Below are 16,010 nucleotides of genomic sequence, written 5' to 3'. Positions count from 1 at the left end.
GCCCAGAATGTGCTCGAGATGGGCCTCGCGGTATCTAGGCGTGTTGCTAACTGTAGAGTCCAAGGAAAGTCTCGTGGCTCGAATCGCGTCCGAAAGTATAAAGGCCCCTTCTCGCCTTGGGGTGCGATTTCAGGGTTCGAATAGAGCATCATCGATGGAGGCCCTTTCGATCGGGAGCTCAGTCGCCGACATAGGCGGCCATCGGAATCCTTGGAGGCCCCGATCGGGTACGATTACTTTTCCTGCTCTTTTGATCTCCAAATAGTTCGCTTTCGGTGTCGACGGATGAGAGCATTTGCCTTGTCGCCATAGTCGACGATTCTTGGAACAAAAAGGTTGCTGTGATGGAATGCTAATGTAGTGATGTATAGTTATTGGAGGTTAGCAGTTGAAGAAATTATACTTTGATATAAGGGTACGATGAGGATAGTAATTATGATAAGATTCGGCTGACGTCAGTCGACGCCTCACGCCTCGATCGGCGCGACTGCACCCGGTCAAACGAACCGGAACACCGGCCGAGGCGTTAATCCAGGCTCAGTTCCTCATGCCACGCCAACGTTAATGTCAAACGCTACCGGCCTGCCCCTGCAAGCGGGCACATCAAACAACAGTAAGCTTCCCTATAAATACCCTCTCGGTCATCCGGAAAAGGGGGGCGAGGGGGCAGAGGTAAAACACTTCTTCTTCTGAAACCCCCTCCGCTATCAACTAACTTGATCGTCAGAGGGGTCAGGCCGAGCACCCCGACTTGACCTTTGTGCAGGTGCAAAGCCGAGGATCCCCGCCGGACGCGCGGATGAGGAGTTCCTCCTCGGAGGAAACGGTGACCCTGTCCCGATCGGACCATCGCACCAGAGCGACCCCGCGGGCTCGAGGAACGCCCCGAAGAGATCCCCGTCGTTTGGACCCGAACCGAGCCTCGTCGGCCCCGAGGCCACGGCTCCAGGTTGTTTACCACAATATTTTGGCGCTAGAAGGAGGGCCCGGAATATCGGGTGATCACCCGAGCGGCCCAGATGAGCCCCCCTCAGGGCGACCTCTCGGCCCGAGCCACGTCCCTCGGCCATAGACTGCCCAAGTCTATCTCAGGGCGGCCTGCCCACCTGAGTTGCATCTCTCGGCCACAGACCGCCGAATCCACCTCAGTGCGGCCTGCCCGCCTGAGTTGTGTCCCTCGGCCTTTGCCATATCCCTCGGCTATAGACCGCCCGAGTCTATCTCAGGGCGGCCTGCCCACCTGAGTTGCATCTCTCGGCCGTAGACTGTCGAGCCCCCCTCAGGGCTATCTGTCGCCCGAGCCACACCCCTCGGCCATGTTGCCCGAGACCACGCCTGCGCGGCCTGCCCGCCTGCGTCGTGCTCCTCGGCCGCATGTTGCCCGAGACCACGCCTGCGCGGTCCGCCCGCCTGCGTCGTGCTACTCGGTCGCATGATGCCCGAGACCACACCTGCGCGGCCTGCCCGCTTGTTTCGTGCTCCTCGGCTGCATGTTGCCCGAGACCACGCCTGCGCGGTCCGCCCGCTTGCGTCGTGCTACTCGGTCGCATAATGCCCGAGACCACACCTGCGCAGCCTGCCCGCCTGCGTCGTGCTCCTTGGCCGCATGTTGCTCGAGACCACACCTGCCCGGCCTGCCCGCCTGCGTCGTGCTCCTCGGCTCCATGCCCCCGAGACACATCTGCGCGGCCAGCCCGCCTGCGTCGTGTTCCTCGGCTCCATGCTCCTGAGACACACCTGCGCAGCCTGCCCGCCTGCGTCGTGCTCCTCGGCTCCATGCCCCCGAGACACACCTGCGCGGCTTGCCCGCCTGCATCGTGCTCCTCGGCTCCATGCCCCCGAGACACACCTGCGCGGCCAGCCCGCCTGCGTCGTGCTCCTCGGCTCCATGCTCCTGAAACACACCTGCGCGGCCTGCCCGCCTACGTCGTGCTCCTCGGCTCCATGCCCCCGAGACACACCTGCGCGGCCTGCCCGCCTGCGTCGTGCTCCTCGGCTCCATGCTCCCGAGACACACCTGCGCAGCCAGCCCGCCTGCGTCGTGCTCCTCGGCTCCATGCCCCCGAGACACACCTGCGCGGCCTGCCCGCCCGCGTCGTGCTCCTCGGCTCCATGCTCCCGAGACACACCTGCGCGGCCAGCCCGCCTGCGTCGTGCTCCTCGGCTCCATGCCCCCGAGACACACCTACGCGGCCTGCCCGCCTATGTCGTGCTCCTCGGCTCCATGCTCCAGAGACACACCTGCGCGGCCAGCCCACCTGCGTCGTGCTCCTCGGCTCCATGCTCCCCGAGACGCACCTGCGCGGCCTGCCCACCTGCGTCGTGCTCCTCGGCCCATTTTCCCCGAGACACACTTGCGCGGCCTGCCCGCCTGCATCGTGCTCCTCGGCTCCTCGGTTCCATGCTCCCCGAGACCGCGCCTGCGTGGCCAGCCCGTCTGAAAGCTAAAGTCATGCCTCGGACTCCCGTTACAACGTCCGACGCATAGCTTCTTTCCGGGGGGGAATATGATGAGGATAGTAATTACGATAAGACTCGGCTGACGTCAGCCGACGCCTCACGCCTCGATCGGCGCGACTACACTCGGTCAAACGAACCGGAACACCGGCCGAGGCGTATTAACGCCTGCCCACGCTCAGTTCCTCACGCCACGCCAACGCTAATGTCAGACGCTACCAGCCTGCCCCCTGCAAGCGGGCACATCAAACAACAGTAAGCTTCCCTATAAATACCCTCTCAGTCATCCGGAAAAGGGGGGGCAGAGGCAAAACACTTCTTCTTCTGAAACCCCCTCCGCTATCAACTAACTTGATCGTCGGAGGGGTCGGGCCGAGCACCCCGACCCGACCTTCGTGCAGGTGCGAAGCCGAGGGTCCCCGCCGGACGCGCGGACAAGGAGTTCCTCCCCGGAGGAAACGGCGACCCCGTCCCGATCGGACCATCGCACCAGACCGACCTCGCGGGCTCGAGGAACGCCCCGGAGAGATCCCCGTCGTCCGGACCCGAACCGAACCGCGTCGGCCCCGAGGCCACAGCTCCAGGTTGTTTACCACAACAGGGTAGAAATAAAAACACTTCGATCGACACCTTACACTTGTAGTTCTTGCTTGTATAATTCCTTTATTTGGAATTCAGTCTGAAATCCACTATTTGGAACGATAAGCGACTTGAATGCATTTGAACTGATGTCCAAAAGACGATTGCTGACTTTCAATGATTAGGGTATTTAGATGGTGCATAGCCGACAAAACACACTAATTGGTGCATTACAATTGTTAGGATCGGAGCGGCACTAAGAGGGGGGGGTGAATTAGTGCAGCGGATTAAAACTTCGATTTTAACAAAATCTTTCGTACGTTAAGAATGAAACTTGAGAAATTTAACTTGAAGGCGTATTCTTAAAGTTGCGCAGCAAGAGTAATAAGGAACTAAAGCAGTAAGAAGATTTGCAGTAATGTAAATGACAATAATAAAAAGCAAACCAGAGATTACGCCGATTTTTAGAGTGGTTCGGTCAAATGACCTACTCCACTTGCGAGGCCCCTCTTCGATGAGGCTCCCACCTTCCACTAGCAAGTCTCTTGAAATGGAAGGGTAAACACCCCTCTTACAACCTTTTACAAGCAGCTCAACCTCTTACAAATTTTCAATAAGAAAGAAGGAGGAGAACTCTCTAGCAAATTGAAAACAAGACTTGCTAAGACTTTCTAAGACTTTTCTCTCAATCAAAATGCTTCTCAAAAGTTGTAACCTCAGCTGAGATTTGAGGGGTATTTATAGGCCTCAAGAGGATTCAAATTTTGGGCTCCAAAATTTGAATTATCTTAGGGTTCCCGGTGCTGGCGGTTCCACCGCCCAGCCAGGCGGTGCCACCGCCCAGGGCTCGGGTGCTGGGCGGTGCAACCGCCCAGCCAAGGAGGTGTCACCGCCCAGCCAGGCGGTTCCACCGCCTGGCTTTCCGATTCATTGGTTTGGCTTATTTTTCGCCCAAACCAAATTTGACTTTGGGCCCAGTTGGCCCCTAACCAGGATATAGGATTATCTCTTAATCCTAATCCTAATTACAGGTGAACTACATAACAAAAACATCCTAAGCAAGTTTTTTAACCGCGAACGTCGAGTCTTGTTCCGGCGAGCTTTCCGACGAACTTCTTCCGACGGACTCCCTGCAAGCTCCCAATCTTTGTGATGACTTTAACGAGTAGCCGAGCCTTCTTGGTGATCTCCGCGAGCCTCCGACGATTTCTTCGGCGAACTTCCGACACGTTCCCGATTTCTTCTCGGACGGTTCCGGCAGCATCTCCGATGATTCTTCGGTCTCTTAAACGTCCATCGAGCTTGACTCCGGTATCCTTGCTTTATGTTTTCTGGTTATCGTAGTTAATCCTGCACACACAAGCAAACACTCTACTCCGATCTAGACAATTATTATAACGCAAATTGACATTCTGTTGCCCGGCACGTCATTGGTTGGCGCTTCATCCGATTCTTCGGTGCATCGTCCTCTCTTGCAGCTTGTTGCCCAATCGGCGGTTGACCTCCGCAACCCCGATATCCTTGGCGCAATTTCGCTCTCCTTGGCCCGATGCCCGACGCCCGAAGCCTTCTGCCATCCAATATCCTGACGTGATCTCCTCCGACGCAACGTCAATTCCTCCTGCGTTAATTGTCTAATCCTGATCGAGTAGACCTGTATCACTCAAAATGTAGTCAAACATTTAAACACAATCAATTAGTTTCATCATCAAAATCCGAGATTCAACAATCTCCCCCTTTTTGATGATGACAACTAATTGATGACTAACGGAGTTAACCTTAACTCCCCGGAGTTTAACTAAACTCCCCCTATCAATATGCCATTGATAGAACACTTGGATTATCCCAAATCCAAGTAACATTCATCACATGTTATGAAAAACATTTAAACTATCATGCAAATATATAAAATATTTAATTCAATGCATGAAGTCATCAATATACTTCTCCCCCTATGTCATCAACAAAAAGGAGAAGTAGCTACTCTTATGTGTTTATTATATGGGTTCAAACCATTGCATGAAAAACATAATATTAAATTTTTATCATCATGCAATTTTGAAGATAGAAAATTTAGCAAGTAATGCATCATGCTTGGGACATTCAAGCTATCAAGTTTTAGATATACAAGTTTTACAGCATATAAGATAGCACTTTTGGTAATGTTCAAGATAGCAAGTTCTACATCATGCAAGCTAGCAATATTGAGATGTTCAAGAAAGCAACTCTTGCTTCTTGAAATATGCAAATTGTAAGCTAGCAAATTTTTGCTTCCTTTGCAATGTTTGAGCTAGCAATTTTGCTTCCGTTGCAAAGTGCAAGTTAGTATGTTTTGCATCTTGAGATAAACAAGATTGTATTTTTGGTATGCAAATTTATAGTATACAAGCTATCAACTTTTGCACATAAAAAGTTAGCAAAATTTTACATCTTTTGAGATGTGCAAGATGGACTATTTTGCCTCTTTTCAAATTGTGCAAGCTAGCAAATTTGCTATCTAGCAAGTTTTGCTCCCCCTTTGTCAGTGTCAAATAGAAGGGAATAACAATACAATCATGTAATTCATTTCTCTTTACTATAATATTCAAATCATGATAAGGGTAAATAATAAAGATGAAAAATGAATGTCAAAAGACATATAACATTTTTGACAAATTTCTTCTTTTGTAGATAGAAAACATGATAGGAAACAATCTTGATTCAAAAAGAAAACTCAAGTTATAAATTATCAAGATGTCAAGTAGCATGTCATGGTTTACAAAAACAAGTTTCTTGCTAGTTAATAGCAAAAAGAATCTCAATTCATGCATATAAAATCTTATGATTCACATAGAACATCTCCTCTTTTATAAAACGAGAGAATCATGATGAAGAATCTTGATTTACATAGAGTTTCAAAATATAATTATCAATATCATGAATACTAAAAGACCATGAAAATTTTGATAAATATCCTTTTAAATAGAAAACAAACTTGATTCATTCAATAGAAAATTGTGAGAAATCAAGATCATGATTTCAATAAAATCCATTAAATTCAAATCATTTTCATAATCTATGAGATTCATAAAAATAATACAAATAGATTCATCAAAATCAATAATATAGAAAAAAATAATTTTCAAGAAGAAAAATGTTCTTCTCTTTTAGTTGCTTCAATTCATGTAATTTATTTCATTCAAGCATGCCTCCCTTTTTTTTTATGTCAAATAAAAACATGTATCATGTTTAAAACCGAAAGTGCTAGATTTATTATGACAAGGATCAATAAGGCACTTTCATTATGGTAAAAAGAAAATCGATAATCTGTAAATTACAAGATTCATTATGCATAATTTTAAAAATCTTATGCATAGAACAAAATCATCAATCATGATATCAAGACATTTATCATTTAAAGCATTCATGATTCACATCATATGCAATACATCACATATATTATCATAATAAAAGGCATAAGTATTGCATGCATCATTCCAAATTATAAATATTTCAAATCATAATGGTATTAATTTGTCAAATTGCATCCTACCATGCATGATCATAACTTTTCATTTGTATGCATCAAAATAATCTCAAGAGTATTTCATGCATGATTTTATATCACCAAAAAAGGAATATCAAGAAGAAAATAATTGGTGATGCGATAAACATTTCATGAATTTAAGGAATTACATAAAAATTTTATCATGAAGGATTAGAACATGTGAATACTAGAAGACATGATTTCTTTTTGAAAAACCTACTCATTAATAATCAAAAGAAAATCTTAGGAGATCGATTAATGAAAAATCTTGATTCATAATAAATCTTCATTTGTAAATATCACGGAATCAAGATCATGATTTTAGATAAAACTCATTCAAATTCAAATCGTCTAAATCATCAAAATCTCAACATTTCTTTCAAGAGATTCAAAATGACATAAATAATTTTATTGGTCTCTTAGGTATAAATCAATAAGATAGAGAAAAAGAAAATTTTCAATAAAAAATCTTTCCTCCTTTTGTTTCAACTTATTGATTGATTCCATGCATGCATCTCCTTTTCTTTCAAATCCATGCATCATCGTTTTAAAACAAAAAAAATCAAAGATCATCAAGATAAAAAAGTGCAACACATAATTCCAAAAAAAAATGATTTCAACTCATTACTTCAAGTCAAATCAATATCATGATTTTGATATAACTCATTTGTAATTCAAATCATCAAACCAAAATCATTTTCAAGGGATTCATATAAATCAACAAGATAGAGAAAAATAATTTTCAAGAACAATGCTTTTCTCTTTTTAGTTATTTAAATTCATGTCATTTATGCTAGATAAAAATGTGCATCAACATTTAGGATCGAAAAATGAATTTTGTCATAAAAACCATCAAGACCAAAAAATCATCATGTATAACTTTACAATCTCATGCATAAAATCATCAAATCATAGCATCAAAACTTTCAATAGTTTCATTACAACATCAAGTAAGGTTTTATTGAACATAATTTTGAATGATTCTTATAGATATTTAAAATTTCTTTAGTTTTACTTTATATGATTGACTTTATATTAGCATGCTTCAAATTTTTGTTCTTATGTCAAAACTATACATCATGTTTGAAAACCAAAGATAAGGTTCATAAAAAAAATCATAAAACCTTCCATTCAAAAGTCATGCATCGACATTGAAAATCAATATGGAAATCGTCAAAGTACAAATTCTTGCTTCTCAAGCACATATATAAGATTAATCTTACTAGGTGTATAAGCATTATATTTATATCTAACATTTTATTGCATTAACATAACACAAGCAATTTTCAAGAAAATTAATCCTAAACTAAATTAAAAATAACTCAAGAAAGTATTATGTAATTTCGAAATGAATTAGTGGGATTTTGATTACCTCATTGTTGAAAGAGGGTGAGGCATAGTTTGCCACCTCGCCTTTCTTGATTTTCTCCTCGTCTTCGGAAGAGCTCAATTCATCCCAACTTTTGTTCTTCTTGCGTTCAAAGCAAGTAGTTCCATTCTTTTTGCTTTTTAATTTTTGTTTCATTTGTAGTTTAAGTTCACCATCACTTGAGCTTATGCTCGAGTGGTATTCATGTGTTCTATGTCCCAAATCCTTCCTATCATTTGGAAGGTTGTTCTCGAGTTTCTTTTTTTCCACATTGTTCATTTCGTAGGTCATTAGAGACCCAATAAGTTCTTCGAGAGGGAATGTTTTAAGGTCCTTGGCCTCTTGAATGGCCGTAACTTTTGGATCCCAACTTTTTGGAAGGGATCTTAAGATTTTAGTGACTAGTTCAAAATTAGAAAAACTTTTACCAAGAGCTTTGAGTCCATTGATGACATCCGTGAACCGGGTGTACATGTCTCCGATGGACTCACTTGGTTTCATCCGGAAAAGTTCATAAGAATGCACAAGAATATTGATTTTGGACTCTTTCACTCGGCTAGTGCCTTCATGAGTGACCTCTAGAGTTCTCCAAATATCAAAAGCCGAGTCACACATCGAAACGCGATTAAATTCACTTTTGTCAAGTGCACAATATAAGGCATTCATAGCCTTTGCATTTAAAGAAAACATCTTCTTCTCCAAATCATTCCAATGGTTCATTGGGAGAGAAGACATTTCAAATCCATTTTCGACTATGTCCCATAAATTCAAATCCAAAGAAAGTAAGAAAACTCTCATTCGAGTTTTCCAACAAGTGTAGTCCGTCCCATTGAAAAAGGGAGGACGAATGAGAGAGTGACCCTCTTGAAAGCCATAAAGAGCCATTTCTATTTGGGTGTTAAACCAAAGTAGAAAACCGTGGCTCTGATACCACTTGTTAGGATCGGAGCGGCACTAAGAGGGGGGGGTGAATTAGTGCAGCGGATTAAAACTTCGATTTTAACAAAATCTTTCGTACGTTAAGAATGAAACTTGAGAAATTTAACTTGAAGGCGTATTCTTAAAGTTGCGCAGCAAGAGTAATAAGGAACTAAAGCAGTAAGAAGATTTGCAGTAATGTAAATGACAATAATAAAAAGCAAACCAGAGATTACGCCGATTTTTAGAGTGGTTCGGTCAAATGACCTACTCCACTTGCGAGGCCCCTCTTCGATGAGGCTCCCACCTTCCACTAGCAAGTCTCTTGAAATGGAAGGGTAAACACCCCTCTTACAACCTTTTACAAGCAGCTCAACCTCTTACAAATTTTCAATAAGAAAGAAGGAGGAGAACTCTCTAGCAAATTGAAAACAAGACTTGCTAAGACTTTCTAAGACTTTTCTCTCAATCAAAATGCTTCTCAAAAGTTGTAACCTCAGCTGAGATTTGAGGGGTATTTATAGGCCTCAAGAGGATTCAAATTTTGGGCTCCAAAATTTGAATTATCTTAGGGTTCCCGGTGCTGGCGGTTCCACCGCCCAGCCAGGCGGTGCCACCGCCCAGGGCTCGGGTGCTGGGCGGTGCAACCGCCCAGCCAAGGAGGTGTCACCGCCCAGCCAGGCGGTTCCACCGCCTGGCTTTCCGATTCATTGGTTTGGCTTATTTTTCGCCCAAACCAAATTTGACTTTGGGCCCAGTTGGCCCCTAACCAGGATATAGGATTATCTCTTAATCCTAATCCTAATTACAGGTGAACTACATAACAAAAACATCCTAAGCAAGTTTTTTAACCGCGAACGTCGAGTCTTGTTCCGGCGAGCTTTCCGACGAACTTCTTCCGACGGACTCCCTGCAAGCTCCCAATCTTTGTGATGACTTTAACGAGTAGCCGAGCCTTCTTGGTGATCTCCGCGAGCCTCCGACGATTTCTTCGGCGAACTTCCGACACGTTCCCGATTTCTTCTCGGACGGTTCCGGCAGCATCTCCGATGATTCTTCGGTCTCTTAAACGTCCATCGAGCTTGACTCCGGTATCCTTGCTTTATGTTTTCTGGTTATCGTAGTTAATCCTGCACACACAAGCAAACACTCTACTCCGATCTAGACAATTATTATAACGCAAATTGACATTCTGTTGCCCGGCACGTCATTGGTTGGCGCTTCATCCGATTCTTCGGTGCATCGTCCTCTCTTGCAGCTTGTTGCCCAATCGGCGGTTGACCTCCGCAACCCCGATATCCTTGGCGCAATTTCGCTCTCCTTGGCCCGATGCCCGACGCCCGAAGCCTTCTGCCATCCAATATCCTGACGTGATCTCCTCCGACGCAACGTCAATTCCTCCTGCGTTAATTGTCTAATCCTGATCGAGTAGACCTGTATCACTCAAAATGTAGTCAAACATTTAAACACAATCAATTAGTTTCATCATCAAAATCCGAGATTCAACAACAATTAGATATAAGACACTGGTGAGAGATTGAAGGGAAAGAAAAAGAAAGAATGAAACTGAACATGTATACATCAAATCACAATGTTAAGCTATTACTTTGGTTTAGTATCACAATCTGGTTGTGCATTACAAAAAAGGAGAGATAGAAGTGTCAAGTGGCAGCGGTAGATATAAGACACTGGTGAGAGATTAAAGGGAAAGAAAAAGAAAGAATGAAAATGAACAGGTATACATAAAAACAGGTATAGTTAGTTAAAAAATGTGTAACTAGAGCATGAATGTTAAGCTATTACTTTCGTTTAGTATCACAATCTGGTAAACATTTTGATGCATTCCTTGGAAAAAAAACATTTTGGTGCATTCTTGTAAAGATTATTTGGAAATTGCATTGGCTGCAATTAACATTCTAAGTCTTGAGGTATGATGCATTATAGTGATCAGGTATTACCATCTGTATAAATGTTATTGATGCAGAAGCAATTTCCTGATCTTGAGTCATAGTCACTTATTAACTACTTTATAGATTGTGAACAATGAATGTCTACTTTGTAGTATAGCATGACACCATTATCTTTTTCTCCTCTTGATCCAATCTTAAGTCATCAACAATTGCCTATGCTGTTTGATTCAATTAGTTAGCATAAGATTGGTGAGTAGGAAAATAATATTGAGAACCTTGTGCATGTGAATTAAAGCAAATTATTAAGCAAAATAAGCCTATTTGATATAAAATTGTTATGACCATAGAAATGACTAACAGTTACAACTTTCTACATATGTCCAGGAAAGGTCTATGGGACCCAAACAGATTGTGTTGATACAGAAGCTTGTGATGGTCGTACATTATGTATAAACAAATTATTGAGCTTTTTCGTCCTCGTGAGAAAATAATCCTGTTGCAACCATGTGTTGTTTGCTTGCATATTTGTAGGAAAAAATTATAACTAAATACATTTTACTGGGATTTTGAAATCCTTATTGAAACATTGAAAATAACCTTTGTTTCTATCATTCTTGATGCAGTGTCAAATTTGGTGAAAGAAAAACTACCGTGTGGAAAGCTCTCTTTGACATGATTTTAGCAGGTATACATAAGCTTTTAAACTCAAAATTAGATCATAGTAGTATGTCCCCTTTTATCTAATTGGCTCTGGATACTTCTCTTCCTGTGCATTGCTTTGACTTGAAAGTTGAGTGGTTTAACCTCTGCATGGAAATTAAGTTGGAACAGAATCTGATTGGTAATGTTGTCCGTACAGAAGTTATAGGAACTTGTTAATGGAAGTTACTGTGACATACTATTGATTAGGTGGTATTTTGTCTCCTTCCATGTTGATGCTAAATATGCTGCTCCCCTTTGGTGATGGCAAATTATGCTTGTGCCATGGACCGCCATTTGTGGACCATTTCTATTGACACATCACTGTTGGTAGAAGGTTATGCATCGAATGTCATTGTACATTTCAGAATGTGGAGCATCCCATAATGGGTCAATTTCAGCTTTATTAATTGAAACAAGACAGTAGCCATACTGGCGATGGTGGTTTTTGGGGGTACTCTTGTTTGGACCAATGGCAAAATAGGGTCACTTTGAGATTAGGCATTCATATCTTGAAGGTATCATAACCACTTACCCATTTCTGGATATCACATTGCAGGCTTGTTACTTTCAAGGTGAAATCTTTGCAAACTTTTATCGGGCCAAATTAGTTGCTCTTTCATTAAGACACTGAAAGAAACATTTTTTGCAGGTAGTCATACATGATTTATTGGATATTTCATTAAAAATATTGTTTTATGAGATCAATTTAAGTGTAGCTGTCATGAATTTATGAGCTTGTAACTATTTACAGAATTTTTTCATCTTACAAATGTACTCTGACATGGTAAAGAAGATAAACTTTTAAATGTTACAGTTTGTGCTATACTGTTTCAAACTGGTACTGGTCGTCAGTGACGTTAGGTAGCGTTGCATTTTGAAGCACAGTGCTAACTAATACTTGGTCCTCACAAGAAGGTTGGTCAGTTGAACCAAGTGTTTCCTTTTCTTTTTCTTTAATCAAGGTGTGGTTAAAGCCTAACTAAAGCTGTCATAGTCAAGGCATAATTTCCATTTATATTGGTTAACAATGGTATGGTCAAGAGAATTCATGGAGATGTAACCATTCCTAGATCCTTGAATATATTGTTTTAATTTCAGACTTTGTTTTTACCTTATACACATCACGTTTGTAAATTTTACTCTTTAATAATCATCTTTAGAGTTTCAAGAATCTTTCATAAAAAATAAACTATATAAAAAAGGATCTCTTTGAACACTTAATAGGTGAAATAATAAAAGTAGGTGATAATTTGCTTAAAATAATTTCATTCAAAAGCTGTTGGTGTTGGAAATAGGAACACAGAAAATGCCAAGGGCAAAGGGTTTTTCTGAAGTGTGGTCCCAAAGAAAAAAGGAATGAAAATGGCAAAAAAAAAAAACAGAGGTTCAAATACTATATATTTGATATTTTATTTGTTGCTGTGGTTAAATGAACTCAAAGGATTGATATGCATTATTCTTTGGGTCTTTAGAAATTAATATGCTATAGCAAAGAATTTAAACATTAATGTGCAAATCCCGAAGACTTCAGTACTAGGATGCCATGAATACAAAGAATATTTTGGTTCAGAAAAAAAAAATGATCCTGTTTATATGAAAATAGAAAAAAAAAATGTACAGGCATGAAATGTCTAAAAACTTGACATTCTCTTTGGCAACTGCCCTTGTTAAATTTTGGTGTAGCTAGCAGAATTTAGCAGATGGGTAGGATTGTTGTAGCATCTCTATGCTCATTTAGGTTTATATCAGTTCTAGAAAAGAGTTTTTTATACTAATGCATTTACAGATGTTTGAGCTTAATACTTGAAATGCTGCACCAGGGTTTTAGATTATGTCCCACATAGATCGTGATGCATGCATGCCATGGGACAAATGTACCTCATCATCCTTACTATTGCTCCTTGTCTTCTTATCTTGTCTCATTGAAACCATACCAGGCAATTATATAATAGATTGCATGAGTAGAATTCAAGCCACGTGTTGTGTGTCACTTGCCATGTGAGTAACTGTACCATGGCATGTACCTTGAAGATTATACACCTGAGCATCCGTTAATGCATTACTGTCTTTTTCCTTCCATCTTCTTCTTACAATTTCTTTGTGATTATTGCAGCAAATGATCAAAACAGTGGATTTTGCACCGGGGACGCCCGGACGTTTCTCCCCTTCGTACCTGAGGAGGTGAGACCAGACAATTCCTTGGCCCATACCTCCCTGTAGAAAAGCTTCAGTGACTCTTTCTCTCTCTGTATTCCTCTCTCTATATCGAAGGAATGGCCATCATTCATTGCACCTGGAAAAAGAGAACAAGATGGAAAAACAAGCGCCCATGCCCTCCCCTCTCTTTCCTGTCTCGCTGATACTTCTCTCTTTTTGGCTTGCTGAGTTCTTCTCTGTCTTCTGCTCTTCTTTAAGACGTGAACACCTTTTTTTGCTGCCCTATACATCTCTCTCTGCCACCCGTCTGCCATCCGTTTGACTAGCCTCTTTCCTCACAGTACCAAAAGCGAGGAAAAAGGCAACAGTGTGTGAGAGAGAAAGCTCTCATGATTCCTTGCAGCCTTCTTCTTGTTCTCTTTTTACTTTACGATCCCATTGTAATAACTTCTTGCACTCTCTCTCTCTCTCTCTCTCATATGTCACCCGTTTGATACAGTCAAACCCAAATTCCCAAATGGAAGTGACTGTTGTCAACTAATTCCTTCTACCCATGCCTTCACTAGCCATCACTTTCCTCACCACTCAGTGAGGGCCGAGTGCGACGGAGACTTCAGTGCCCCCTGCGTCGATATTGATTTGGAATCGTCCCATTTGCCTCTCTCCCCGTGTGTTGTTCTTTTCCACTGGTTTGCTTTCATCACTCCTCTCATCTATTTTAACTCAACACCCCTACTACTTCCGTCTTCGTTGAGCAAAGTTGTTATCTGAAGCAGTCTGAAACCTTCAGAGCTCCCTTCCCACATTTAACTCTCCACCCTTCGCTGCGTTCCTAAAGCTTTTCCTTATCTCGATCCAGCTCATGGCAAAATGACATGGTCCCATTACAATGAGCTCACTGAGCCATGCTTTTTTCCTCACCGCCGGCCTCCTCTTAGCTCTCCTCTATCTCCCTCTTCCTGTCTCCTGTGTTGATAAATCGTTGCTCGCCTCACCCGAGGTATCTTTACGCCCATCTTTCCTGGTCTTCTCCGCCCTACATCTTATAAGCTGTGATGTCTCCTTTAACAGGGAATGCTGGTGGAGGACAAGATCCGGTTGGGCTCCACGCCGCCGAGCTGCCACAACCGGTGCGACCTATGCAACCCATGCACGGCGGTCCAGGTCCCTACCCTCCCGGTCCAGTCCACTCCGGTTCGTTCCCGGGTCAGGAAGGTTCGCCCGTCGGATGACCCGTTCTCCTACGGCAACCAGTACTCCAACTACAAGCCCCTGGGGTGGAAGTGCAGCTGCGGCAACCGCCTCTACAACCCTTAGTTGCAGAGGACCTCTTCTCCGTGCACTGGTTTTGAGAAGAATCGTTAGTCTCTATGCACGCGTTTGCAAGATCCTTCTCGCTCTCTTTGGCTTTCCTCCCTGTTCTAACTGTTTGAAGGGTGTAGGTTGCCATTCTTTTGTAGGCGCGACATGGCAGTGCACCTACTGCGATAGATACTCTTAATGTACAGAGCAGCAGCGAGAGAGCGAAGGCTGACCCGTTCACTTGACACTATAATGGATGGTGAATTTGGTCTCTCTCTCTCTCTCTCTCTTGAATCGGATTGCTTTTTTTTCGCCCTTTTTTTCTGGTCGTGTTGGTTCAAAAGACGAGACCAGATGCAGTTATCATCTTGGGATTCTGCGGGATGGATTGATTGTGTCGTATGAGAGGTCTCTGAGCATATATGTTGGGAGCAGTGTGTGTGTCGGGCTACCATTTTGAATTAGATAGCTGAGGAGTCTCCACCACGCTATGTTGTCTGTGATATGGTAGCTTGAATCCTATATTGGAATGATGCAGTGAGCAGTAATTATCAGCGAGCAAGAAGGTTGCGACACTGTATCTTGTGGGTCATGATGTTGTCACGAAGTTGATCAACAGTGCAAGTGGTGGAATGTGAGGAAAGGCAAGAGAGAGAGAGAGAGAGAGAGAGAGAGAGAGAGAGAGAGAGAGAGAGTAGAGTAGAATAGAATAGAATGTAGTTAGTATTAGGCTCATGAAATTAATAGTTCCAATGTTTTTTCATAATATGAGATCGTCATAGTTGGTATTAGAGCATATATATTAGTAATGTTAAGAGGTCCAAATACAAAAAAAAAAACCCCTCATGGATGTAATTTTTAGCATAACAGTGGATCTATATTATGATATACCTGAGTATATTAAGTCTCCAAGTGAGGTAAATTGTAATATATTTTTATATTTTCACAGCAAATGTGAAAGGATGTTTATGATTGTATATAAAACTAAATAAGCCTGTTATAAGATTAGATTTTAAGCATTTTAGGGAACTTGATTCTAATGATTCGGTCAAATTGTTATGCACAGAGCTCCACGACATAGCCTGATAGT

The 16,010-nt window shown here is 42.6% G+C and overlaps 1 protein-coding gene across 1 annotated transcript; it reads left to right on the top strand.

Moving 5' to 3' along the window:
• Positions 1–78: 78 nt before the first annotated feature.
• Positions 79–15,232, top strand: LOC135617821 (EPIDERMAL PATTERNING FACTOR-like protein 1). The gene is made up of 4 exons (XM_065118465.1): positions 79–227; positions 11,383–11,444; positions 13,575–13,642; positions 14,690–15,232. Exons 2-4 carry the CDS (start codon positions 11,432–11,434, stop codon positions 14,933–14,935), a joined length of 327 nt encoding a protein of 108 aa, XP_064974537.1. The 5' UTR covers positions 79–227; positions 11,383–11,431; the 3' UTR covers positions 14,936–15,232.
• The last annotated feature ends 778 nt before the right edge of the window (positions 15,233–16,010 follow it).

The sequence above is a fragment of the Musa acuminata genome, chromosome BXJ1-3 (genome assembly GCF_036884655.1).
Source record: "Musa acuminata AAA Group cultivar baxijiao chromosome BXJ1-3, Cavendish_Baxijiao_AAA, whole genome shotgun sequence".
Taxonomy (NCBI): domain Eukaryota; kingdom Viridiplantae; phylum Streptophyta; class Magnoliopsida; order Zingiberales; family Musaceae; genus Musa; species Musa acuminata.
This window is presented reverse-complemented; position numbering and strand designations above follow the sequence as displayed.

Bases quoted from the DNA above. Each gene is read 5' to 3' on its own strand.
- LOC135617821 (XM_065118465.1), top strand. The intron at 13,643-14,689 runs GTGAGACCAGAC...CTCCTTTAACAG, and splicing joins TCCCCTTCGTACCTGAGGAG to GGAATGCTGGTGGAGGACAA.